General features: G+C 30.2%; 4 protein-coding genes and 1 non-coding gene across 17 annotated transcripts; 2 read left to right on the top strand and 3 right to left on the bottom strand.

The window, feature by feature from the left end:
• Positions 1–2,671: 2,671 nt before the first annotated feature.
• On the bottom strand, positions 2,672–6,746 carry LOC127249094 (eukaryotic translation initiation factor 2 subunit beta-like). Of its 4 annotated transcripts, none has more exons than XM_051271721.1 (10): positions 6,726–6,746; positions 6,134–6,210; positions 5,600–5,711; positions 5,427–5,482; positions 5,295–5,346; positions 5,116–5,204; positions 4,770–4,915; positions 4,294–4,436; positions 3,893–3,978; positions 2,672–3,119 (listed from the first exon to the last, which is right to left on the bottom strand). In XM_051271721.1, the coding sequence occupies exons 2-10, from the start codon at positions 6,188–6,190 to the stop codon at positions 3,042–3,044; spliced, it is 819 nt and encodes a 272-aa protein (XP_051127678.1). In that variant the 5' UTR covers positions 6,191–6,210; positions 6,726–6,746; the 3' UTR covers positions 2,672–3,041. The 4 variants fall into 4 exon arrangements, with proteins under 4 accessions (XP_051127678.1, XP_051127676.1, XP_051127675.1 ...); XM_051271719.1 differs by lacking the exon at positions 6,726–6,746 and adding an exon at positions 6,326–6,682; XM_051271718.1 differs by lacking the exon at positions 6,726–6,746 and adding an exon at positions 6,368–6,682 and having other exon boundaries at positions 6,134–6,204.
• Positions 3,477–3,560, bottom strand: LOC127249424 (small nucleolar RNA SNORD34). Its single transcript, XR_007838320.1, has one exon. It is a non-coding gene; the product is annotated as a small nucleolar RNA SNORD34 (small nucleolar RNA).
• A 2,653-nt stretch (positions 6,747–9,399) lies between the features above and the next one.
• On the top strand, positions 9,400–10,617 carry LOC127249092 (polygalacturonase inhibitor-like). Its single transcript, XM_051271714.1, has one exon. It carries the CDS (start codon positions 9,484–9,486, stop codon positions 10,474–10,476), a length of 993 nt encoding a protein of 330 aa, XP_051127671.1. The 5' UTR covers positions 9,400–9,483; the 3' UTR covers positions 10,477–10,617.
• LOC127249093 (DNA repair protein XRCC4) lies at positions 10,421–12,838 on the bottom strand. 5 transcript variants are annotated; one of them, XR_007838247.1, is made up of 8 exons: positions 12,625–12,838; positions 12,397–12,539; positions 11,943–12,071; positions 11,344–11,466; positions 11,024–11,186; positions 10,754–10,802; positions 10,537–10,621; positions 10,421–10,462 (listed from the first exon to the last, which is right to left on the bottom strand). XR_007838247.1 is itself a non-coding variant. In XM_051271715.1 (7 exons), the coding sequence occupies exons 1-7, from the start codon at positions 12,767–12,769 to the stop codon at positions 10,485–10,487; spliced, it is 879 nt and encodes a 292-aa protein (XP_051127672.1). In that variant the 5' UTR covers positions 12,770–12,838. The 5 variants fall into 5 exon arrangements, 2 of the variants coding, with proteins under 2 accessions (XP_051127672.1, XP_051127673.1); XM_051271715.1 differs by lacking the exon at positions 10,421–10,462 and having other exon boundaries at positions 10,485–10,611; XR_007838245.1 differs by lacking the exon at positions 10,421–10,462 and having other exon boundaries at positions 10,536–10,611; positions 10,754–11,186.
• Positions 12,839–21,109: 8,271 nt separating this feature from the next.
• LOC127249097 (uncharacterized) lies at positions 21,110–26,241 on the top strand. Of its 6 annotated transcripts, XM_051271726.1 has the most exons (8): positions 21,110–21,313; positions 22,113–22,515; positions 22,628–22,732; positions 23,018–24,671; positions 24,747–24,862; positions 25,294–25,406; positions 25,510–25,651; positions 26,064–26,241. In XM_051271726.1, the coding sequence occupies exons 2-7, from the start codon at positions 22,140–22,142 to the stop codon at positions 25,615–25,617; spliced, it is 2,472 nt and encodes an 823-aa protein (XP_051127683.1). In that variant the 5' UTR covers positions 21,110–21,313; positions 22,113–22,139; the 3' UTR covers positions 25,618–25,651; positions 26,064–26,241. The 6 variants fall into 6 exon arrangements, with proteins under 6 accessions (XP_051127683.1, XP_051127685.1, XP_051127682.1 ...); XM_051271728.1 differs by lacking the exon at positions 26,064–26,241 and having other exon boundaries at positions 21,111–21,313; positions 22,199–22,515; positions 25,510–25,894; XM_051271725.1 differs by lacking the exon at positions 26,064–26,241 and having other exon boundaries at positions 21,111–21,313; positions 25,510–25,894.
• The last annotated feature ends 331 nt before the right edge of the window (positions 26,242–26,572 follow it).

Raw genomic sequence — 26,572 nt, 5'->3', positions numbered from 1 at the left:
GGGTCTTTGGTATCAAGTATGACTGGAATTTGATTTTTTAAGAATTAAAAATAGTTAAGTAGTTTGATTTTATTTGGGTAGTCTTGATGTGTGTGTCATGCATTAGGATTAGTTGATGGTTCCCTATTCAAACAAGCACACGGATTTATTGAATTTAATAATAATAATATTAATAATAATACTTCCTCCGTTACACGTATCATGTCCACGTTGTCGTTTCTGTCCTTCCCATATTTCATGTCACTTTTTTTTTTGAAAAATGATTACACACTTTAATCTCATTTTAAATTTTTAATTTATTTTTTTTAATTTTAATTAAACCAATTAGTTATCTTAATCTTAATTTACAATTATTTATATTACTCCTTTCGTCCACAAACAAATGTCCTACTTTCCTATTTGGGACGTCCAACAACTATTGTCATATTTCATTTTTTAAACACAAATTTTATATTTTTACACTTCATTCATTTATTACTTTTAATCTCTACCGTACAATTAAGGGAAAATTTGTCAATTCATAACAAAAAGACAATCACCTAAAAAATCGTGCAAATATACTTTAGGACAATAGAAATTGGACGGATAGAGTATAAAATAATTATTTTCACTAATACATTTTTAATTATCTACTAATTACACTCCTCTTAAAATACTGTGTCTACAGTGTAGCAGACACGAATGTGAGACGGAAGGGGTAATAATAATAATAATAATTTGATGATGGATGTCCTAAGTGGTTGTCATTTGATGATTTGATGTATGTAATGATAGAATTAATAAAGATTTTCTTGGGAAAGGACTGACTGTATTTGTATGTTAGAAAATTATTGGTTGAATTTGACTGGTTTGGTTGGGTTGATTTACATTTAATTAAAATATTTAGGCTTACGTGTAAATAAGAATTTTGAAAGTTTTAAGGGTATGTTTGTTTTGCGACTTAAACACAAATTAATACTGTTTAATTTTTATAACTTATTTTTTATACTCCTTCAGTCTAAAAATTATATTCTTGTTGTGTTGGACACGAGATTTAAGAATGATTGATATTATATTGGTAATCGGTAGAAAGTAATGATAAATTACTTTTTTGCCCTTGTGAGTATATTAGTGTAAAATGTAGTGTCAATTGTGTAATAATAATGAAAAAATAAAGATAATTTTACAGTGATATAGTTATTTATGAAAATGAGACTATTATTTTAGGACGGACAAAAATAATATATCAGGACGGAGGGGGTACAAAATATAGTAATTCAAATAAAAAATCTGATTTTAATCGAAATCAAATCAACCCTTAAAGTGTGTTTGTTTTGGGTTTCAAATCCAAATAATACTCTCATGTCACCTAAAAATGTACTTAAACTTTTAGACACTAGTTTTAATGTAAGAGTGTACTTTTAGGGTGTGTTTGTTTGGGGGTTTGGATTTTGGATTGAGATTTGAATAGTAAAAATTTTGAATTTGAATAGTTGTATGATGTGATATAAATAGGGTTTGATGTGATGTTTTGAATGTAAAATTGATTTTTAGTATAATATAAAAAATGAAAAATAAGTGTTTGATGTGATGTTTTTGGGGGGAAAAAATTGGATGAATAGTAGAAATCCTTCAAAATCCTTCAAACAAACACACCCTTAGTTATTTTTTATTTTTTATAATAATATATATATATATAAAGTAGTATGAATTTTTATTAAAAAATTAAAAATAAAACGAAAATGTTTTAAGGTGATCGACAAAAAAAGATAAAAATAAAAATGAATACAACTTTAAATAACTAAGAAAGTATTATTCAGTGGCACGATTATAAATAAAAATATATTTTTTATAAAATATCATATAATATTTGAATTTAAATTCAAGTTTAAGCAAATCTTTAAAATATACTCCATCATCCGTCTAACCTATCATATCACATTTTTTTATTTCTATTCATCCACATAATTTTTTATATTACATTATAATCTAATTGTTTATTCAAAATATTCTACCATTCAAAACTCAAAGCCACAATCTTGTTCCCGTTGAATTTTTTTATTTTAAATAAAAAAAATTAACTATTTAATCTTTATTTTTCTCAATTAAAAATATATTTAAATCAAAATTTAAATAAAATCTTTAATTTCAAATCAAAATCAAACAAATTATGTATATTTTGCCATTATTCCGATAACTTAATATATATATCTACATATTATTATATTAAATTTATACTATCATCGTTATTCAAATTTATAAATATGTTTTTTTTTGAATTATCGTAAAAAAAGAAAATATTTTAATAAATATAGCTTGATTATAAAAGAAAGAAAAAATTATTGTTTATTTTTATTAAAATTCATGTCCAACAATACTTAGTATAATTTTTTTTACTGATGGTGAGAGTATTTATTAAAATTGAATGGAGTGTGTATGTATATAATACTCTATCCGTCCACATAAAAGTAAATATTTACTTTTAAAGCTTTTTTTTTTTGTTAAAATAACGATGTAAAATAAGAATATTTATGAAAATAAATATATATATATTTAATAAAATATTTACTTTATAATTGAAGACAGATGAAATATGTTTTATAATATAATATATATACTTTTATAAATAAAAAAGAAAAAGATAACGAGTCCACATTATTTTGTTTATATATATATATGGAAGGAAAAATTATTAATTTAGTTTTAAAACTATATAATAATAACAATAATAATTAAAACCATGCATTCATTATCAGTAGCATATCCATACACATCCATCCTGATAGTGTTAAAAAAAGAAAAAGGATCCGGACTTCTAACTAATTGATCATAGATGGAGTGGCTCTTCACTGTAAGCCAAAAGAGAGTTCCGCGTCATATGCAACGTGGGACAATACTCAACAATATATCCATATATCGATCCTGATAGTTAGTTAGAGAATGCGGCAATCTTCCACTCCACACCACACCACATTATTAGTAAGGAAAGTTTTGGTAAGAACGATATTGTTAAAGTAATTTTGTCTTGTGTAGCGTTTGAGGGGAGGAGAAGCAACATACATTTAGGTTCCGGCTTTCCTGCGACCAACACGGGCCACAAATCCAGCCTTGATCGGAGCAACTGATCGCCCAGACCCACACTATACACAAACAAACAAACAAACAAACAAGTAAACATTATGATCAGCGGCTACAAATTTCCACATTATAAAAAATAAAAAACAAAAAAAACAAGTAAACATTACAATCTGCGGCTGCAAATTCCCACTTTTTTTTTTCCCTTATAGAAATCTCTTTGTTTCTATGAATTAATACATACAAATGGAACCAACATATATATATATATATATATACACTTCTTATTCATGAACCTCATGCAACACAACACACAGCTTTTTCATTTCTAGCTATACCTATTGCCTAAAAGAACACTTCGATGATACTTTGATGGTATGTATAAGATCATATTACACCCGACAAGTATGGTCAGCTTCCCTAATGGCCTCAGATAGCATAAAAATTACTCTTCGTCTAGAACAATCAGACAATGTAGGCAAAGATTTTGTTCATCACAGGCCAAACCCAAACACAGACAGACCACTATGGACAACTTTCTGTTCTACTTAATTCACTTAAACTGATGTGCAAGACACCTGGATACAGAATCTGACAAAATAAAGAGAACTGACAGGTGATTAAAGATGAACAAGGGTAGGTCGGATTGATTGTAGAAAGGATAGATAGATTGATAGATAGATAGAATGCAAAATGTTATAATTTTCCGACTATGAGCTAGGGCTTAAAATTATGACAACATGCGTCTCTGCCACAAGTGATAGTGTAAAGTCAAATAAAACTATGCTTTAACATTGCAATGATTCTAGTCAATTAAATTAAACAGAAACTAAACTACCTTTTCACATCGGAGAAAGAAGAGCCGGTTCTCCTTTGAGAGGATAGTGTCCGGACTTTTGCATCCATTGCAGATAACATACTCATCTGCACCCATCAAGCACAAGCAAAATTATACTACTTCCAGGCAATTTATAAAACACACAACAATAATTTGACATGAATTACGTAATTCTTAAAAACAAATTTGTATGCATAACGGCAATAAGCGCCACTGTTCAATATATGTGCTTCATGAGTTGAGCAATTTCGAAATAAAAGAAGAGAAAATTACTAAAACCACTATAAGCTCCTAATTTAAAAACAGAAAAAAGAGAGGAACTTAAGATCAGGCTGACTGAAACTATCACTCGGAACATATTCTTTGAATTTAATTTCTGAAAATGTTATAGAAAAACTTACTGATGTATCTTCGCAGAATTCCCTCAAAGTTCTTTGGGGCAAACCTTCCCTTGACCACCAACCTTTGTTGTCCATCCAGAGAACCGCTTGTACCCATTTCAGCCAGCAAGAAAGTCATGACATGCTCGGGCTGTCGATGCATCCTACAATAAAACCCATGAAAAATGTAACATATCAATATTTATTCATGTCACCATCACAAAGGTCAAGAAAAGATCAAATCCAAAATCATATTGAAAATTGTAGAGCACCAGTTTACTGCAATGTTCAATATGATTTATATTAATTTTTTCAAAAATATTGTATAAAGAAGCTTGCATAGTGATAGTGAACAACAAGGAAACACCCAAACAACAATTATGTGTAAGTAATGTTTCGTTTTCTGGACCTGTAATATCAAAATCGAAATCCGAAGCATTAATTAGGACGCTAACATTCACAATTGTTCCTCTTAGCTTGAAAAAGAAAGAGCATACGTTTTGCAGAGATCCATGAAATTCACAAAGACAGTTTTTTTGGTGCCTTCTCGAAGAACTTGAGGTGGTCTCATAACTGTCCTGCGCCGATCTCCAGCAAGCTCTGGGTTATTCTCACGAAGAATGTTGAAGACTCGGCCAAGAAGCTGAGAATTTGGAAGGAAAAGCCCTAATTAATCATAACTATTAACAGCAAAGAATATTAAAACCAACCATTCTGCCTTGCGCCATGGCAATGGCTCATCAGTCGAGCGTCTGGAAATGATGCCCCTTGCCATAGCAAATGGGGCAGACCATTTAAAACTGTGAGCCACATCATACAATTAATCATTTGAGAAGCACATACCTCCTCATACTCGTAATCTCGATCAGTTCCTTCCCAAGGATACTGTTGTAAAACAATTCCTTCCCCATCCTCATCTTCTCCATTGATATCTTTAGAATTTTATAAATGGAAATTAAAAAGAATATTTAAAAACAATTATCAAATTTAAGTAATAAAGCTCTCTCAAATAAGCTCCTTACCTTCTGAATTTTCGACAATATTCTCTTTTTCTTCATTCAAATCTGTAGGTGCCTGTAACAGTTTTCATGAAGACCACATATAAAAACCACAGAAAATTCAAAGGACATAATAAGGAAAAACAACATGCTTACTGGCTTCTTCTTTTTCTTTTTAAGACCAGCAAATGAAGTTTCGACAGTATCAGAAACTGCAAGTTTTATACAATTACATAGGATCAATAAGTTAAAATTGATCTATCTCAAAATTTAAATTCACAAATATAAAATACAAATGCATCTAAGAGAATATTGCCGAAGATCATTACCAGTCAAGCTCTCGGTTTTCTCAACAAGCGTATCAACAGGCTCCTCTTCAACTAGATCTTGAACCACGACTTTCTTCTTTTTCTTCTTTTTTGTAGGATCAAAAGAAGTTATCTGCATCACAATCAAATATATACATAAGGTTATACATATTCAACTCCTGATTTAATCATGCACAAGATAGTTAGTGGCATATAAACATACATAACTAGCTTAATTGCTCAAACCAAAACTTCAAACATTTAAGCCCCAGTTGAATCTCAATTTCATTAAAGTTGTGTGCAGTCTAACCGAATAATGTACATACTAAAATAGACATAAATTTCACAAACACACAATTCAGTCGTAGCTCCATTGCATAAATCATAAATTTTTCACCACATACTCTTCAAGCACATATGAGTCCATCCTCATTCCCAACCTTCAATGAAATTATTTCCAAAAGAAAACGAAGAGTATAATAAAGATTCTAGCCTCTCAAAAAGCACAAAATAACAGATACTATAAATTCGAAACATTTTTATTTCATACTTTACCTCTCCAACATCATCCTTAACCTCGTTCGTAGCAGTTTGATCTTCTTTATCCGCCATGATTGTATTCAGATCTGCAACTAAAAATCCAAAGGGTAATTAGCATTCAAGCATGTCCGCCCTTGTATTCAAAGTTTCGAATACATATACCCCAACAAAAAAAGCAAACCCTAATGCCCCTAATTGAATACTCACGTAGAACAACAACAATATAGATGACCCAAACGATCAACTGACCTCACAACCAATTTTGTTTCACCAAATAACTCCTTCCTAATTCCGCATTTCAATCCAAGAAACCAACACAATATATCGATCGATTAATAAACAGTAAACTAAAGAGCAACTATATAGATTCGAGAACCGGTTCAAACCGAAACCGGACACAAATCGAACCGGTTTGAACCGGCGGTTTGACTTTTTTTTTTTTTGAATCTAACAGCACCAACCACCGCACCGGTGGCGAGGACACAGCGGAGCAGCAAGTGCAGGCCAGTAGGGTACGACCGTAGGTGAAGACGTGAAGTGAAGAAGAAGAAGGAAGGAAGAAACGAAAAAATTGGAGAAGAATAAGAAAAAGAAGAAAGAAGAAAACCTTGTGCGGATCGTACGGACCGCGGTGGCTGTGGATCAGTGGATGTAATGTACTAGGGTAAGTGTATTTTCTAATAATAATAATAATATGTTTATAATTAATTTTTTTATATATCATTTAATTTTTATAAAATAAAATAATATTATTAATATTATTAAAAATAAATAATTATCATATTATTTTTTTACATTAATATTTTAAATTTGGTAATTTTTTTGTTGTATAATAGTATTATTTAATACATCAATATTTCTATAACTTATTTTATTTATTTTTATTTAAAATTTAATTTAATTCCTTATTTTAATTTATTGTTTTTATTTATTTTTATATTATAAAAATTTGATTAATTATTACTGTACAATTTTTACACTATAAAATAAATAATAAATATATATATTTAAATAAATTCAAAATCAAAGTTAATTATTTTTAAATAAAATTTAATTTTCAAAAAATTAAAAAATACTATAGTGAATATATATAAGTTGGCGGTTCAAACCAAAACCATCCATTTATAAATCGTAATTAAAATTGTTTAATAGTAATTAAAATCATTATTCGAAAAATTTAATTTTGATTTAACATTTTGACCGTAAAGTTTGAATTGTTTGAGCAAGTGTACATTGAAAAAGATCTTTATATTATGAGCCTGAGAATGAAAGTCCAAATAAAAATGTGTCCTTCCAAAAGCCCAATGTATACATTTCTTTAATCTAATTACTTGTGATTATTTTGATATTGTTTGGTTGTTTTTTAAATTAATTTGAAATGAAGTTTTTATTTTAATTTTAATTTTTATATGATATTTTATTTAGAAAAGTAGTATATTCTTATTATAAACGGTGTTAAATGAATAATGATAATTTGTGTTTAAAATCATAATCAAACAAACCCTTTAACTACAATTGAATTTAAAATGGCTTAGAGTGTGTTTGGTAATTAGCAATAGTTTTACATATTAGTTTAGTCAATTAATTTGATTGATAAAATAGCGGTTTAATATTAATTTTTTATACATATAATAACAATTTAGGACGTCTATATTTTAATTTTTAAAATATTCAATTGTGTTTTTTTTTAGAAATTTTTAAAAAAAATTGTTATTAGTTAATTGAAATTGTGAATGTATTATACAATAATTATTTTTAATATTTTTATTTTTAATATTTTTAGAATTGAGAAAGATAATAAATTTTTATTAAAAAATATAAATATTTTTTTATTAAGAAGAGTGTAAAATAGTACTCCCTCAGTTCCATAAAGAAGTATACATTTGTTTTTTGCATTTAGTTTTAGAAATATTAGTATTATATTGAGATATAGTAAGAATAAAGTAGAAATGACTAAAATAACCTTATTAGTACGTGTGATATAAAGGTAATGACATTTGTGTAATATATTGTAAGTTGTAAGGGTATTTGTAATGTTAAGTAGATAGTACAATTACTAAAAAAAGAAATGGATACTTTGTTATGGGACAGACTAAAAATGGATACTTTGTTATGAAACGGAAGGAGTATAAAATAATAAAATTTTAGTATATACATTTATTATATTAATTACTTTATTCACCCTAAATCTCAAAAATTACATTTATCTTTTATATTGTTGTAAATAACGTTAAAAATATTTTTACATTTGTAATTTTTGTTATACAAATATTATTATATAAGTATTGTAACACACTACTAAAAATATTTTTGTCATTTTGTGCTATATTTTAATATAATAATTAATATTTAAATATAATATACAAAAACAAAAGTATCTCTTTTAAGTAGAACATTTATTTAAAAAAATTTCAAATGCATTCGATACACCTACAATTCAAGATAATAATTAATAAGCACCATGGTCCCATAAGGATGCCACTAGATTCAGCTTACTCGAAGAGTAGCTACAACATATTAATTAGATCTAATCAACATTTTTATATTAATCCGCATATATAATTAGATCGAAATTTTTGACCGAACTTGAATTGAAAGTTTCTATACTAAACATATTTATTACCATCCCAAATTCTTATTGTCCTGTATACATAATTGTATCAATTCCTAACTCCAATCTAATGATTAAAAATTGTGTGTTGATCCAATCAAATCAGTATAATCAGTCAACATATGTCATATACATGACCAACATATGTTTACCATATGTTGTATTATAAAATAGCATATATTAAATTATAATATAATATATTTCGTATTATAAATATCTTAAAATATATACAAGTATATGCTAATCACCCTTTTAGGGGTCAAATCAACACCGTTACTTGACCAGATCAGCAGTTAATCAATATTTCAATCTAATTACTCTCTCAGTATTCATTTACATCATTATACTTAACAGTAAAAATATCATTTCATTTCTCATTATATCGCGCAAAAAATATATAAATACTTACATTCATTATCCAAACCTCTTTTAGACAAACACGAATGCCGCCGCCGCGTATAAGATCCCTAAATCATTCAGACAGCAAATTTAAAAAAAATAAAAAAATAAAAAAATAAAAAAATAAATAAAAATAAAAAAAAATCCCAAACGCGTTTTTGACTGTCATCAACAATCAAACTTTCCCACGCCACTTCACTAAGCAAGTAGCCTTCCCCAAGCCAAACCTACACACCTCATACACAAACATATATATATATATATACATACACACAAACAAAACATCATCAGCAGAATCTCCATTGCAATAAAAAAATAAAAAATAAAAAATAAAAAAAAGCAAACCTGAAGAACTATGAAGAAGATGAAGACAGCAACACTAGCCTGCATTCTTTGCCTGTTCTTCATCCCAAACCTTTCTTCCTCAGAAAAATGCAATCCCGACGACAAGAAAGTCCTCCTCTCAATCAAACAGGCCTTCAACAATCCCTACCACTTAGCCTCATGGGATCCAAAAACCGATTGCTGCACATGGTACGTCGTCGAATGCGATCTCCAGACCCACCGGATCAGCCAATTCCATCTCTTCGCAGCCGATATCTCCGGCCAAATTCCGCCGGCCATCGCAGATCTCCCCTACTTAAAATCCCTCATGTTCCATAAGATAGCTAACCTGACCGGCACGATCCCGCCCGCTCTCGTCAAGCTTACCCGCCTCCAATCGCTCACTATAAGCTGGACTAACATATCCGGACCAATCCCGTCGTTCCTTGGCAATATGACGACCTTGACGTCTCTCGATTTGTCGTTCAACAGCTTCAGCGGCTCGATCCCGCCGTCGCTCGCTCGGCTTAGGAACCTGTCGGGAATGAGGTTGGATCGGAACAGGCTGACGGGAAGCATCCCTGACTCGTTCGGGGACTTGAGTCCGAATCTTCAGTATTTGTACTTGTCTCATAATCAGATTTCCGGCATGATTCCGCATGGTTGGGGGGGATTGAATTTCACGTTGATCGAACTGCAGCGCAATCGGCTCGAAGGGGACATTTCAATCCTGTTCGGGGAGAACAAGACTATTCAGATTGCGGATTTCTCGAGGAACATGCTGGAGTTTGATATCTCGAATGTGAAGTTTCCTGACAGCCTGTCGACGCTGGATTTAAACCATAACCGGATCACGGGAAGGCTGCCGGAGGGATTGGCGAAATCGGATTTCTTGTTTCTGAATGTGAGTTATAACAGGCTGTGTGGACCGATTCCCGTCGGCGGAAGCTTGCAGAAGCTCGAGTACACCTCGTTTTTCCATAACAAGTGCTTGTGCGGTGCGCCATTGCCTGAGTGCAAATGATTCGATGTTCAAACAGAAATGTGGAATGATAAAGATGTAATCTTGAAATAAATATTGTACCTTTTTTGTCGAATTTCTGGTCTTGGAATCGAGTACCATTGGGAGTTCGACGTCTGTGAATCTATGTCTCTGTCCCTGCAATCATCTTTTTTGTCCTTACTATGTTAATCATATCTTGTTCCTTATTCAAATTCTACGGCTAACTCCTTAAGAACTAAAACGACTAAATTAAAATAAATAAATAAGTACGAAGAAAGAAGCAATGAAGTATATGCACCTTGAAAATGTCGACTGCATTCCCATTGTCATCATCGATCTGTTTGTGGCTGTAAAGTACTAACGATCCTTCAATGACATATCTATATATATACACTGATTCGTCGTTTTCAAAAGAGGGATAATTTATAATATGGGATATGAATCTACCGAACAAAGCAAATCTGAAAAAACTATAATTCTAGGAGACACTGTAATAGAGAAGACAAAATAGGTTATTTCCTTTTTCTAGACAAGACCTTAATAGCCGGAACATCTTTAGAGGACCCACCAATATCCTTTTCTGCCTCGTCATCACTTGCTTCATCGAAGCTCTCTGTTTTGTCCGTGGACTCCTCTTCCTTGTCGGATAAGGGGGGAGATGTCGTTTGTTTGGAGAGCCGATCGCGAAGCTCTCTAAGTTTAGCTTTCTTGGAATTTAGGACATTAACAAACTGAAAGCAGGATGATGCAGCGCACCGGAAATTTTCGTAAGAATTTGGGAGTTCAAATGCGCAGAAGAAATCTTTAAAGAAAATTACCGACACAGATGCTCCATAGGAAATGACATTACGAAGCATTATTGCATCAGATTTCATGGAAAAGAGATACCTTCGCATAGCAAAACGATTCGAATTCTGCTTTCTCACTGCTGAGCTTCTCGCTTTGTGTTAAACATTTTTCAGCCTCTTGTTTCAGCTTGTCAAACGATTGAGTTTTCCAGATGACTTCCTCCTGTTCACACCAAACAAACAAATCATAAAATGACAGGACCAACCACTAGCATCAACAGGATTGTATGAAGCAACTTATAATATGTGAAGATATATATTAAACATGATCCAGCAAAGATTGTGAGAAATATCGAAATTTAGCAATGCCATTGATAATAAAACATAAAAAAGTCGAACTATTCCCAACTCAGTAACTTCCTTTGCACCGGCACCTTCAGATTCATGAGATAATAGCACATAAAAAAGCAAATTGCTTTCAACTCAGTAAATTGCTTAGCAATGGCAAATTCAGCTTCAGGAGATAACAACACACAAAAGTTTGAATAGCTTCGAACTCAGTAAATTGCTTAGCTATGGCAACTTCAGCTTCATGAGATACTAACACAGCCAAAAAAGTGAATCACCGGCAACTACAGCTTCACGAGGAATATACACAGGAAGAAGAAGGTAGGAACATTGATTGGTCTTGCATCTTACGCTCAATTTTATATTAGCATCCATGAGAAAGTCCAGAATCTCCACGGTAGTCCTTTTGCTATCAGCAGAGGGTTGGCATTTCCACCGCCATTCCAGTTTTACACCTTCCTTCTCAAATGTCCATGATAACTGCAAAATTTTAAAATCATAGCAAGAATTGAGATTCAAAACTAAGAAAGTGACAGTTGGATTTTTCAATATTGCTTCTAATGGAACCTAAGTGCTCGATTATCGATTTACTTTGGTGCCATATCTGCATAGCGAAAGTTCTGCATATGAATTACGTAATATGAACTAATTAGGCTAACTTAGCGAATGCTGATATTAGAACCAACTGATTGAACAGACAAATGTTCATCTACTTCATTTGTTCCAAACTTAGCCATGGCCGATTGATCCTCAGAAAGTAATTTCGAAACGAGAAAGTTAAAATCCAGTAACTGATGAAACGCACCCGTTTGCATCCATTTCCAGCATCCGAAAACTCGTAAACCGATCCAGGCTGCTGAAACCCTAGATACCTCTCGGCCAAATCGATGTAATCCGACACAGTTTGATCCCAATTCGACGCTCTATCCTTCACCTCCTCCTCGTTAGCTTCCCCACAAACAGTTAACCCAAACTAAAATTACACTACAACAAATCAATTTGTATCAATTCGAACGTTATTATTTATACCTACCTTGGCAAGTCCAAGCATGGAGTCCGTCAGTTATGGCGAGGTCGAAGCGAGTCGGATACCACGATCCCTTCACGAACACGGACCCAATCTCACTGCCCCCTGACCGCATTTCCAGTTTCAAGCATGTATGCTTCGGATTATCCATTTTTCGGCGTTCGATCTCTCCAATATCTTGCGAAGGGTGCTCCGTCGGAGAATTCCGGCCTTTGTTGAACAGTCACTTCACTCGTTCAGCTGTATATGGACCCAATTTATGGGTCATTACCCGACCCGCAGAATAAGCCCAATTAGGTCAAAGGAGTATCAAGTTAAGCCCATATTCAACCCTATCTAAATTTTATCAACAATGTTAATAAATTGGGGTAAAAAATAATAATATTTTCAATATAATTAAAAATATATCAATTTTAATCTCGATACGAAAAATTCATCAATTTTTGTCCCATTATAAATAATTTTAATCAACTTTGATTCCATAGTTTAAAAACTAATGAAAATTGATAACATGAACATTACATTAAATAACACAGCCGTATACAATTATACATGCTCATATTATCACGAGACTTGCTCATATTATCACGAGACTTGCTCATATTATCATGAGACTGTATTCAATTACTAAGCAATAATAACCTAAGTGGTGCTGACAATCAACCACGACAGGGCCAAATCAGAATCGGCAAACCTACTAGGCGACAACGTGGCGATTCCAATGATGAATGACTATTTGTAATAAACAAATTTTTAATTACGAGACAACATATATATATGTTTTGTTATAAGATATTATATGTTAGTTATAACATAATATATGTTGTATTATAAGTATGCTATAATAGTATATAATATATATTGATTAGCTTTTGTGATATGCTAACCATGCTGATTTGATTGGTCAGTGCCAGATCTGTCACTTTCATTAGAGTTTCAAAATGCCAATGCGATTAAAGTTCGAATTACATTAACGATGCCAGTTTTTTATATCCAAAAAATTGATCAAACTAGGGTGTGTTTGTTTGGGGGATTGGATTTTAAATCTATTATTCATTCCATTTTTTTCCCCTAAAAATAACAAATCAAACACCTATTTTTCATTTTTTATATTATACTAAAAATCAATTTTACATTCAAAACATCACATCAACACTTATTTATATCACATTATACAACTATTCAAATACAAAATTTTTAATATTCAAATCCCAACTCAAAATCTAAACCCCAAAACCAACACACCCCTAAGTATCATTTGATTTCTAGATATTAGATGGACGTGAGTATATATAGATATGTATATATACATGAATTTGGAAAATAGGAAATTTTTATTTTTATTTTTTTGCAATTTTCCCTGTAATCTATTTTGAGGTTTTTTTTTTTTTTTGTCCTCATTTGTTATGCATTATTCCATCTATCCCATATAAAGTATTTATTCTTTTTATTTTGGTTCGACCAATATAATTTGTCTTTTATTTTTTGAAAAATAATTATATATTTTAATTATATTTTAAATTTCATAATTTATAATTTTTTTAATCCTAATCTATAATTATTTATACTATACAATAATTATTTTTACTAATATAATTTTTAATTACTTACTAATTATATTTTACCTAAATTTTCGTATCTATAGTAACGATCTTATGTACGACACAGAGGAAAGTATAACGATATTTCGATCTAATCTACTATTATAGAAATTGTAAAATCGAAATAAAATAAATGGATTGGACACGTATTATTTATTTATTTATTTATTTATTTATTATTATTATTAATTTTTTAAAAAACATCAGCACCTCTCACCTTTATTGTGAGTGACCCAAAGTTATGGGTTCAATAATTGAATGGCTAATGTCTTGTGAGCTGTCCCCGTTGAAGGATAGACCTCAAACTTTGACACTTTGGCTGATGTTTGCTAATTTATGCGCTTTTGTACCATAAATTGTTGGCTCCATTTATATTCAAATTCTTTAATAACTTACGATATTATTTTATTATTTTTTTAATAAATAATATTATTGATATTTTAAATATTTTAAATATTATATATTAATAAAAAATGTACAATATGAATATTATTTTATAAATAACAAAATTTTATAAAATATAAATAAATAAAAAAGATATATATTTATTTATTTATATTTAACTTAAAAACTAATTTTTTGAAAAAAAATAGGAGTTTTAAATATAAATAAAAATATTTATTTATTGATGAGATATAGAAATAAATAGGTTTTAAGTGAGTCCTTTGCGGCCGAACTGAGGGAGTATATATTTATTTTTAGCCCGAAATTTAAGAAATAATAGTATTGTAATTATAAAGATAGTTAAAAGTAATATAAAGATAATTTTGTTCTTTGATTTTTTTATAAAAGTAATAATGTGACGGTAAAATAAATGTATCCGTGGAGAAAAAGTGAAGTATTTTTAAAATAATTACTTTATAATTGAGCAATTTAAAATAAAAAGATATATACTATGTGAGTGGACTAGAATAATATTATTTATTAATAGTAAAAAAACCAAAATATTTTTTGTTAAAATAATTTTATATAATACACTCCCGCCGTCCCGGTGCAAGGTTGTCGTTTACTTTTTGCACGTAAATTTTTAAGTATTAGTATTATAATGAGTTGTAGTTAAAAAGACGAAAATGCTCCTATTAGTATTATGTAATATAAAAGTAATGACATTTGTATAATATAATGTAAGTTGTAAGAATATTTATTGGGTTAGATAGGTAGTACAATTACTAAATTAGGAAATTGTAACCTTGTTTTGGGACGGACAAAAATAGAAAATGACAATCTTTCAACGGGACAAAGGGAATATTACATTATATACTCAATTTTTTATTATTTTTTAAAAAAATAATAATAAACTTCTTACTTGTAAAAGTTCAAGTGTGTTACTTTAGATGAATTTGCAAAAAATTTGGTTTGAATTTGGTATGAAAATAATGTTTGATAAAATATTTTATAAGAGATAAAATATATTTTTTACGAAAAATGTACAGTCCACATAATAAAATTTGAAAAAACTTTGCTAAAAAAACAGACCCGATATTGTTTACTTTGTCCTAATTATTGTGACTTTGTCATCTCATCAATATATTTATTAATCATATAGAGAGAGAGGTTCAGTTTATATAGAAAAGTTGATAATTTTGAAAATAGTAAAATTTTAATAAAATAATTAATCTAGTATTTTATAAAAATAATTAATCTAGTATTTTATAATAAAAAAAAAATTAAGTATTTAATATAATATTTTTTTAAAAAAAATAAAATTATTGTTAGTAAATAGATTAGTGTTGCAATCCCTTGCTAAGTTAGGTGGTATAAAAATAAACTGCAAATGTTCTGCTATGCATGCACGAAAAACCTGTCTAGATGATTCTAGGTACACATAAGTATTCCCTCGTCCCAATATAATAATCTCGATATCATTTTTGTCCGTCTCACGATAATAGTCTCATTTTCATAAATAATCATATTATTGTAAAACTACATTTACTTTTTCATTATTATTACACAATTGCCACTATTTTTTACACTAATATACTCACAAGGACAAAAAAGTCTTTTACCCATACTTTTTACTCACTACCAATATAATATCAATATTCCTTAAATATCGTGTCAAACCTAACTAAGACTATAGTTTTGAGACGAATGGAGTATTTTATTTAATGTTATTTTAAATAAATAATTGTTTGTTTTGCTTTTGTTAACTTATGGTTATTTTTATATATTGATTTGATATAGAATAATATATTTTTATTAAACATATTTTTTAAAAAAATAATATCGAGACCCGACCCGAATACATATGGTTGGACCCGAGATCCGATTATATCCAGACCTTATCCAAACAATACCCGATGGATCCGACAGACTTGAATTTTCTTTTTTTTTTTTTTTTTGCAATTCTTAATATTTAACTTAAAATTGGATCCGAACCCGGACTTGGACCCGACATATATTTAAATTTATACTTCATCCGTTCCACATAATTTGTCTATATTTTATATTTTCGCTCGCCCCACCTAACTTGTCATTTCTATTCTTTTGAAATATAATTATGCACTTTAACTATATTTTAAAATTTTAATTAAACTATTTACTTATCTTAATCTTCATTTATAATTATTTTTACCAAATAATAATTATTTTTCATAATATATTTTTTAATTACATATTAATTATACTTTACCTAAAATTCTGTGTAATAAGCTCAAAATATCTTGGACGGAGGGAGCATATTTTACTCAAAAATATTATAATAAAATAATAAATAATATACAAATTAAATAAAAAATATAACTTATATGATTAAAAAATATATTTTTTATATATATAAATAATATATTATTAATATATTAATCGGATCCTTGTCCGAATATAGTCCACTCTTAGACTCGAAATCCGATATAAACCGGACTAGAGTACACAATATTCGACTCACACCTGAATTTGATATCTGAGTAATTGGATCTGACCTCAAATAAATGAGTCGGATTCAAATCGACCCGAGGCCATTGACATCCCTAGATGGAGTGACTAGTGAGTAATATTCTTTAGTGGGTGGGTGGGTGGGTTGGTTGGTTTGGACCAAATGCTCTCATTCTGACAGTGAAATGAGAAGAATTGGATTTGTCTGTTTATTGTACTCTATGCTCCAATATCTATTTATCCTATTTTTTATTTTCTTTTTTTACTCGATTTTAAAAATATTAGTATTATATTAGAATATAGTAAAAATAAAAATAAAATGATTAAATTAATATTATTAGTATTGTATGATATAAAATTAAATGTCATTTGTGTAATATATTATAAATTAGAAGAATATTTGTAATATTAAATAAATAATACACAGTTACTAAAAAAAAAAATACTCTATTATGAGACGAACTAAAATGAAAAAATAAATAGATTGTTAAGGGACGAAAGAAATATATAATTTTACTTATTTTTATTATTCTTCTACCAATTTATTTTTTATTTTTAATTTATAAAGCGAGTGAGGATATATTTTTTTTTATAGAGATATGAAGTACTCCATTAAATATGTGGTATTATGATATTTTCTCCGTCTATTGAATTTATATTTTTTTATTTTTTCACTAAAAAGTATTTATTTATTTTTTTTATATAGCAAAAACTTCTTATATAGTTTTCAATCTATATTATTTGATATTATATTTATTTACAGTTACTAATATTTACACATTTACTTTATTTAAAATTTTATTTCATCTTGTTAATTTACTTATATTTTTTTAAAAATATTTTATTTTATGTTATAATCAACTAATATAATATTATATTTATTAAAAACTAACGTCCAACTTATATAAACATAGTATTATATAAAATGATATATATTGTATGCTTGAATTGTTGATTTTTATTGTATGTGTCTAATAATAAATTTTTATTGAATAATGTTTATCTATTAGATAATATTTTAGTGTATAGTGTTAGATATTTTTTGCTTGCAAGAAAATAACTTTAGTTTGTACTTTTTTTTGTTATCGATATTTATATCTATTTGAAAATATCCATTTGATCATACACGAAATTTTAAAAAGGAAAATTGGTAAAAAAAATTATAGTGAAAAAACTAAAAAAGTAATATTCTTTTAATAATAAAAAAACAAAAAACAATTTTTTTTTTCATGACAACTAAAAAAGAAAGTATGTAATAAATTTAAATGACATATAAAGTATTTGATTTTATATTTTTATTAAGTTTTCATTAGATATCAATTAATGTATTGTTTATTTTGTATTTTTTGGTGAATGTGTAAATTGTAAAAGCTCGTAAAAAATAGACTTTATTCAAAAAATTGATTCGAATTCGGTATAAAAATAATATTTGAGTTTTAAAAAAATTAGGTCATACCAATCCGACACGACAGCAAACCAAGTTGGCCTATATATCAAAAATAAAAATACAATCTAATAAAGGTTTTATCTTTTATATGGTAGGTTATGGTAAAATTCTTGTACTTAACTCTTAATATTCTAATTAAGTTGTCTTAGAATTAAAATATTAAAATAAATATTAAAATAAAAAATAAATAAAATGAACTTCAAATACTTATTACAAAAAGTAAAAAAGAAAAATTCAATACTTATTATAAAAAGTCAAATTTTCAAATATTCAACTTAAAATAATATACTCCCTTCGTCCCTTAACAATTTATGAATTTTTTCATTTTGATCCGTTTCATAACAAAGTATCCATTTTTTTTTAGTAATTGTATTATCTACCTAACATTACAAATACCCTTATAATTTACAATATATTACACAAATGTCATTACCTTTATATCATACAATACTAATAGGGTTAATGTAATCTTTTTACCTTTATTTCTACTTTATTTCAATATAATACTAATATTTATAGAATTTTGTGTAAAAAATAAATGAATATATAGATATAGGACGGAGAGAGTATTTTATACTCAAAATACTCCCTCCGTCCCAAAAGTATAGTCTTGTTGTATTGTACACGAGATTTTAAGGAATATTAATATTATATTGGTAGTCGATAAAAAATAAAGATAAATAACTTTTTTTGCCCTTGTAAGTATATCAGTGTAAAAAATAGTGGCAATTGTGTAATAATAATGAAAAAATAGGGATAGTTTTACGGTGACATGATTATTTATGGAAATGAAACTAGTGTTTTGGGAAGGACAAAAATTGTAAACAAGACTATTATATTAAGACAAAATGAGTACTACCTAATTCTCCGTATCACACACAAAAAATCAATCCATCTAAAAACGTTAAATTAACAAAGATATTATATTGTGCCGATCAATTACAATCATCACAAGATAGTACCAATTGCCTATATTTTAATTTTAAAAATATAAAGATTATATAATAAATATTAGACTAAATTGCACAAAATTTACCTGTAATTTTATGAAATTGCGTCAAATCCCCTATACTTCTAAAATTGCGTCAAACTCCCTCATAGTTTCAAAAACTATGTGTCTAACCCCTCGACGCTCCTTATTTAACGATATTTGACCTAAATGCGCTCAAACTGTGAATAAATTTTAGAATCTCAATTTCTAAACTCCTAAAATTACAAATATATATATTTTTTTATATTTAGCCTCGAAAAATAGTAAATATATTCCAAATTAACTATTTTTCTCAAGTTTAAGAGTTTATTTTTACTGTTTTTTAAGTTAATTATAAGAAAAATAAATATATTTGTAATTTTATGGGTTTAGAAATTAAGATTTTAAAATTTATTCGCAATTTGAGTGCATTTATGTCAAATACCGTTAAATAAGGAGCGTCGAGGGGGTTAAACGCAGAGTTTAAAAAACCACGAGAGAATTTTACGCAGTTTTTGAAGTATGAGAAATTTGGCGCAATTTCGTTAAACCACAGATAAATTTTGTGCAATTTAACCTAATAATCATAATAATAATAATAATAATAATAATAATAAAAGAGTGCATAAAAAACAAATGTAAACTACACACGTACATGTCCATTTTATTAAACATAATGATATAGAAAGGGCGTTCTAAGATCAAAGGGTAGGGTCAAATATAACAATTAAAATAATTATATTGATATCTAATGGTCAAATTTTAAATATATAAATGAAACCATGATCGCCATTCGCCACAATAATAAAATATTCTACCAACTTCCCCCAAAAAAGTCTATATTTATATATTCAACCCTTTTTTTACCTAAATGGGTAAAAATCAATCTGATAGTGACACATATTTTTATTCATATCTATCTAATTTTAGAAAGCCCATAGATATGTCACAACCAATTTGTACTTACACTCACTATTAATAAATGACTTTTATTAAATTCATTGATTACTTTATATAGATACTCTTTTTACATAAATATGTTTAAAATATTATAATTTTATTAAAATAATATTTTATAAAATAATTTCTGTTTTTTTTTAAAAAAAAATGCCGAATCCAAATAGTTCTTTCAAAAAATACAAAATCCAACGGTGTCTTTGTTTGGGGGTTTTGAATTTTGAATTGAGATTTGAATAGTAAAAATTTTGAATTTGAATAGTTGTATAATGCTATATAAATAGGCGTTGATGTAATATTTTGAATATAAAATTAATTTTTAATATAATATAAAAAAAAAAAATAAGTATTTAATTTGATATTTTTAAAATAAAAAATAAAATGAACAGTAAATTTAAAATCCTATCACCAAAACAACCACACAGGTAGAAACTTGAAATTCATGCCAAAAGATAAAAACCCTAAATGTATAACATATTAGTATAATATTATTAATTTTTTTAATTGCAGTATTATAATATTAATATTAATAAATGTGTGACAGAAAAAATATGCGTACTGTTGGTTAGACTTTTTGGGAGTTACTATTGCAGTGCCAGGGGTGTCCACGTGGCAGCATGTCAACCACTAGTAGGGGGACTTCGTTTCAGATTCTGAAAGCGCTGTTGTTCATATGGTCTACAATCCATTCCTCAGAATCTCCCAGATTTTAATAATTTCCATCCTCTTCTTGTTGTTGTAGATCGTTCTTGTTTTGTGATTGATTCTGTTTGATTTGATTCTGTTGTGGATGATCTTGTGGTTGAAGCGTGCGAGAACTGCGGGGAAAAGTGGGGAGGTGCAATGAAGGTATTTGATTTGAATGTGCAATTATTAGTTTCTTCGATGGAATTATGTGTCTGTTCCTGTTTCTGTGTGATTTTTTATTTTTTAATTTTTAATTGCAGGTGTAGTTGATTTGTGGACTTTGTTTTTTAGCTTAATTTTTTAGTATAAGCACAAACATTGGGGAGATCTGAGGTTTTTGTGAGTTTTTGGAATTGGAATTAGTGTTTAATTGTGGTACGAGCTTTCTAGAAGTTGTGGTGAAGTTTAATTACTTAGGACGTTGGTTTCTTTGAGGTTCAAATTTGTTTAATTACGATCGGTGAAGTTGTTTTCTGATGTAGCGGAATCAACTATGATCTTCGTTAAACTGTAGTGTTTCTTCATTCGAATCTTTTGTTTTTCGATGCATATATACTTCATTGTTAGAACAATTGCAATAATTTGTTTGAATATGAACTTAAATTAGGTTAATATGGTTGACTTGGTTGTTTATGAGCTAAACTTACATCCTTACCATTATTGAAGATTTAGGGAAAATCAAATTCAATTCTAAGAAACTCGAAAACCTTACGTCGATGGCATCTAAAACAAAACACCACTGGCATAAAAGGTTCCTGGCTTGAAATTTTTCTATATCGTTTGTGTTTAATCTGCAATGGTGTTTAAGCTATAGTTTGTTAAAACTTTCGAATTATGTTATGCTTAATATCTTGTGTTGTAAGCGCGACTCGACAATTTGGACTGGTTGTGTGTTCTTATTCCTGTTTGAGGCTATCCAGATTTAAAAGATGACGAACTTTGTTGATCTACTGAATTACAGGGGATGTGATGATAAGATAAATCAAAGATGAATTTAAATGATGAAGATGTTGATTTAGGACTTGCTTTGGGTTCTACGTATTACAGTGTACGCACGAGGAGGCTGGACAGCAGTTCGGGTGCAGGTGTAAATGCAGATGCTAGAGTCGACATGACATTTGCAGCGTCTGATCCTCTATCGGAATTAGTTTGGTCGCCCCACAACGGTTTAAGTCTCAAATGTGCTGATCCAAGCTTGCCGAATAAGAAACTTTTCAACCTGTGGAATGTGGGGCTGAGCATGAAGGATCCTTCGACATTGCAGATCAGTAGATCCAAGGAGGGTAGTGGCGACAAGAAAGCTGTTGAAGAAAAGTTTGGTGACATAGCTCCAATGTTAAGGTCTTCTGTAGGCAACTCTAATTGTGAGTATGGTGTTGAGTAGATTATTTTTGTGTCGATTATTTCTACATTTCGTGTTTCCAATGGTGATTGTTTGTCGTGGTTGCTAATTAAGATGTTTTCTGTGTTGTTCAGCCGGCGCTGATGCTATCCTAGAGGGAATTACCCGACACAATCAAGAAGAGGGTCCATCAAGTCGACATTTTGCTGATATTGCCGAATGCAGCAAAAGGAATGCTGGTATATCGACTTTGCTTTTCGCCGAATACGATCTATTTTGTGGAAATTTGTGGCTTTTGTTTAGTGATTATCTTTCATCTTCGCTTCCGCAAATGATCATGAGTTTTGTCTTGATGTTTCTGTGTTCATATCTTATAACTATTCTTCGAAAGTGTTAAATTATAGTATATTTATGGTAGTTATCTTATTTAAGAAATTTTTAGAATTCTCATCTTATTTAGATGATTTGCACGCCATTATTAAAATATACGATTTTTTTATTTTTATTTTTTATTATTGAAATAGAGAATTTTAGGTATTTGGGACGTGGCCAATTTTGCTGCTGGTTTTCTGCAGAGCAGGATACATTAGCAGATGATGCTGAGCTTGTTGCTGCTAGTAGCAACGAAATTATTGGCGAAACAGTTCGACTAAATTCCGAACCTCATTCAGAAAAGCTTTGTGAAGGTCCAAACTGTTCTCTTCCAAAATTGGTGTCACAGCAAGAACTGGACAATGAAGTAACATCATCTTCCCAAGAAATTGATGCCAACAAAATTAGTAACCATCTGATGATACTCGAATCCTCTGCCGAGAACGATTTGTGTCGAATGGCTGCAAAGGAGGTTCACAGTCCAGTCGAAAGATCTACAGACAACAGGATTAATCTGTACCATGAAAAGGGGAAAGCAAAAGCATTATCTGATGGGGATATCTACGCGAGATCAGACGACGAAGATGACAGCAACGAGAGCATGGAAAGCTGTAATAGCATCGGATTGTTCTCGAAAGGATTAAAGAGACAGAGGTATGATGGAGAAAAGCAGTTTACCGGAAGCAAAAGATCGAAAAGGCAAATGCTAGCTAGTCGGGATTCTCCTCTACTCGCCCCGCCGGATAGCTCTTTTATGAACTGGATATCGAACATGGTGAAAGGTTTATCGGACTCTAATAAAGAAGGTTCTTCTTCCCTCTGCCTGACCCTCGCTCGATCCAATGAAGCTTGCGAGAGCCCAAAGCCGGGATTCCAATCGATGTTTCAGTCCCTATACTGCCGAAACACCAAACTTCCTATCGTCGGAATAAATAAGGATACTTGTTGTTCCATCGAAGAATCTAAAGAACCTACGGTGGCTGCCAAGAAACCTCTCGAGAATGTTGCACAAGATCAGAACGTTTCAAGAAATACGGAGTTTTCAGCCCCGTTTGATAACAATGCTCGGGATAAAGCTGTCGACACCCCTTTGCCGATAAGATACATTCCTTCGAAAAGTAGCCCTCTTTCCAGTTTGTGGATTACGCGCCTCTACAATAAATCTGTCGATTTAGAGAACTGCGATCAAGTCGTCGAAGAAACTCCTGCATGCTCGACAGAACTCACGAAGCCTTCTGTCAGTTCTACTCATAAACCGAGCCTCGCACAGTTTCCTCACAAGTTAAGAACCTCGGATGCAATGGCGTCCATTTTCGCGAAACGATTGGATGCATTCAGGAACGTTACGCGTGCAACAGGGCAGATGAAGTCTTCGTTGACATCTGCGCAAATATGCTTCTTTTGTGGCAGTAGTAGCCATGATCTACGGATATGTCCGGAGTTAACAGAAGCTGAGCTCGACGATCTCTTGGTAAAAGTAAGTGCATTCGACAGGGTTGACGTATCTCCCAGTTTCTGCATCAAATGCTTTCAGTTCGATCATTGGGCGAGTTCGTGCTCCGCGTCGCATCAACATAAGGTGCGCACGAGCTGCCTCGTTCAACTTCTTCCCGTCAATGATGACCGGGACAGAGATGATCATAAGCTTGCCTACTCTGAATGTCGGAGGAACACTGCGACAAATAACATTCGAAGATTTCCACAGTTTAATTTCCATTCCGCGGCACAGAATGCAGATACAGCTGCAGAGGGAGAGGCTCTTCACGCGATAATCAAGTTACGCCTGTCGCGCGGCGATGTTATCAGGTGAATACATAAATATCGCCTTCGTACTCGCTTGTGTTCATATGTATTTATTTCGTAATTTTGATGCTCGATCAGATGGATGAACTCCAACGAGTCGCTATCGCGCTTGAACGGATATTTCCTGCGCGTACGCCTCGGAAGCTCCGATGCAGGTCTAACGGGAACGGGTTACTACGCTGCTCGCATTACGGGTAAATTTTGTTTTCATTTTTACCTATGATACGCAATTTTTTCATACTGAGGTCAGTTAACTTATTAAATGACCATCTCGCTTAAAAATGATTAGATTAATATGAAAATACATTGTTAATTTCATACTTACTTCGTCCGTCTTTAAGAATCATATTCATCTTTTGCTGTACTTATAGTTTTTTGTACAAATGATATTCTATTGGTATTATAACACTAATGAAAGTATTTTTTCAATTTTTTTCTTAATTTGTATTACGTTTTGATATAATAATTAATATTTAAATATCAATATTCAAAAAGTAAATGAGACCTTTAGAGCCGGACAAAGGTAATATTATACAGTTTCTGTTAAACGACCATTTTCAACTAAAAATCTACGAGATGATTATTTACGCCGTCTCTTCTCTTGTTACTTTTGTATGGCGCATAGGCAACACAATAGAGCGCATCGGTCACAAGTCGAAGAAGACTATTTTGGTAGATGTCGGGGGGATTCAATCATCGGTTGGGAGTCAATACGTCTCCAACCATGATTTTCTCGAGGTTCATGCTAACTAAAACTACTCGAAATTATTTCTTACTACATGTTTGCTTATTCATCGCGCGTGATGACTAGAAACTTATTTTTTTATTTTTATGTTGGTAGGACGAGGTTAAGGCCTGGTGGAGTCGAGTGGTGAATACGGGGAGCAGCATTCCATCGTTGGCAGAGTTGAACTCGAAATTCAACGAGAGAAAATGTCTCGGCTTTTAGACAAATATCGCATTCGTATTTCTGTGACAACAAGGTACACACTGCGCCTAAAAGTGTCCCGCGAATGCATGGGGAATATATTTATACGTAGATACATTTGTGTGTATATGTATATATATATATATATGCATATGTATACATTGGTGTTAATTATGGTGTGTTTGTTTCCCTTCTCGCTTTCGAAATTTTGAAATCGAAGTGATGGCTATGTACGTTTATGTATGTGTGATATATTTAGGTGAACAGTTGGAGCTGAGGATTTGTTGTTGGTGTACTATTGTTTATTTGTACGTTATCTTTTTTTTTTTAGGGATGTATAATGTTCTCATATGATATATTTTGAAAGATAGAGAAATATTTTAAGATTTGACTTGTACGTATGTGTTTTTTCGATGTGAAGTAGAAGAAATTACGTAAATAACTTAAAAATGCCTGTCTGTTGTCAGATTAGGAAGGACTTCGACGGTAGAGTTCAATGTGATTCGCCTATCGGACCTGATTTGCAAAATATTAGGTTCAGTCAAAGGTTTATCCGGTGCGGCGCTTTCGGTTCTATGTCATAAAAAGAATAATTGATATATGGTACAAGAGCATGTTTTATTTAAATAAAAATTATTTGTGTTAAAAAATAATTGATATATTTGATTTGAATTGAATATGAAAAAAATAAAAGAATAGTTACATGTCACTCGAATGAAAAGAATATAATTATTATTATTATTATTATTTTCTCACAGTTCACAAATCTCAATATTATCGAGTATATAAAGATAATTGAAAGAAATAAAGAATAAATAATCACATAATTCTCAATTTCCAATAGCAAACAAACAAACAAAAGTAATAAATTTATTTCAATTCTTCTGCTATCAATTTTATGTACCCAACGCCAGAATGTTTTTTTATTTTGAATAACATGATATTGTTGATTTTTTATTGGGCTTCTTCTTAAAGA

The sequence above is a fragment of the Andrographis paniculata genome, unplaced genomic scaffold (genome assembly GCF_009805555.1).
Source record: "Andrographis paniculata isolate CXL003 unplaced genomic scaffold, ASM980555v1 Contig35END, whole genome shotgun sequence".
In the NCBI taxonomy this organism is placed as follows: Eukaryota; Viridiplantae; Streptophyta; class Magnoliopsida; order Lamiales; family Acanthaceae; genus Andrographis; species Andrographis paniculata.
This window is presented reverse-complemented; position numbering and strand designations above follow the sequence as displayed.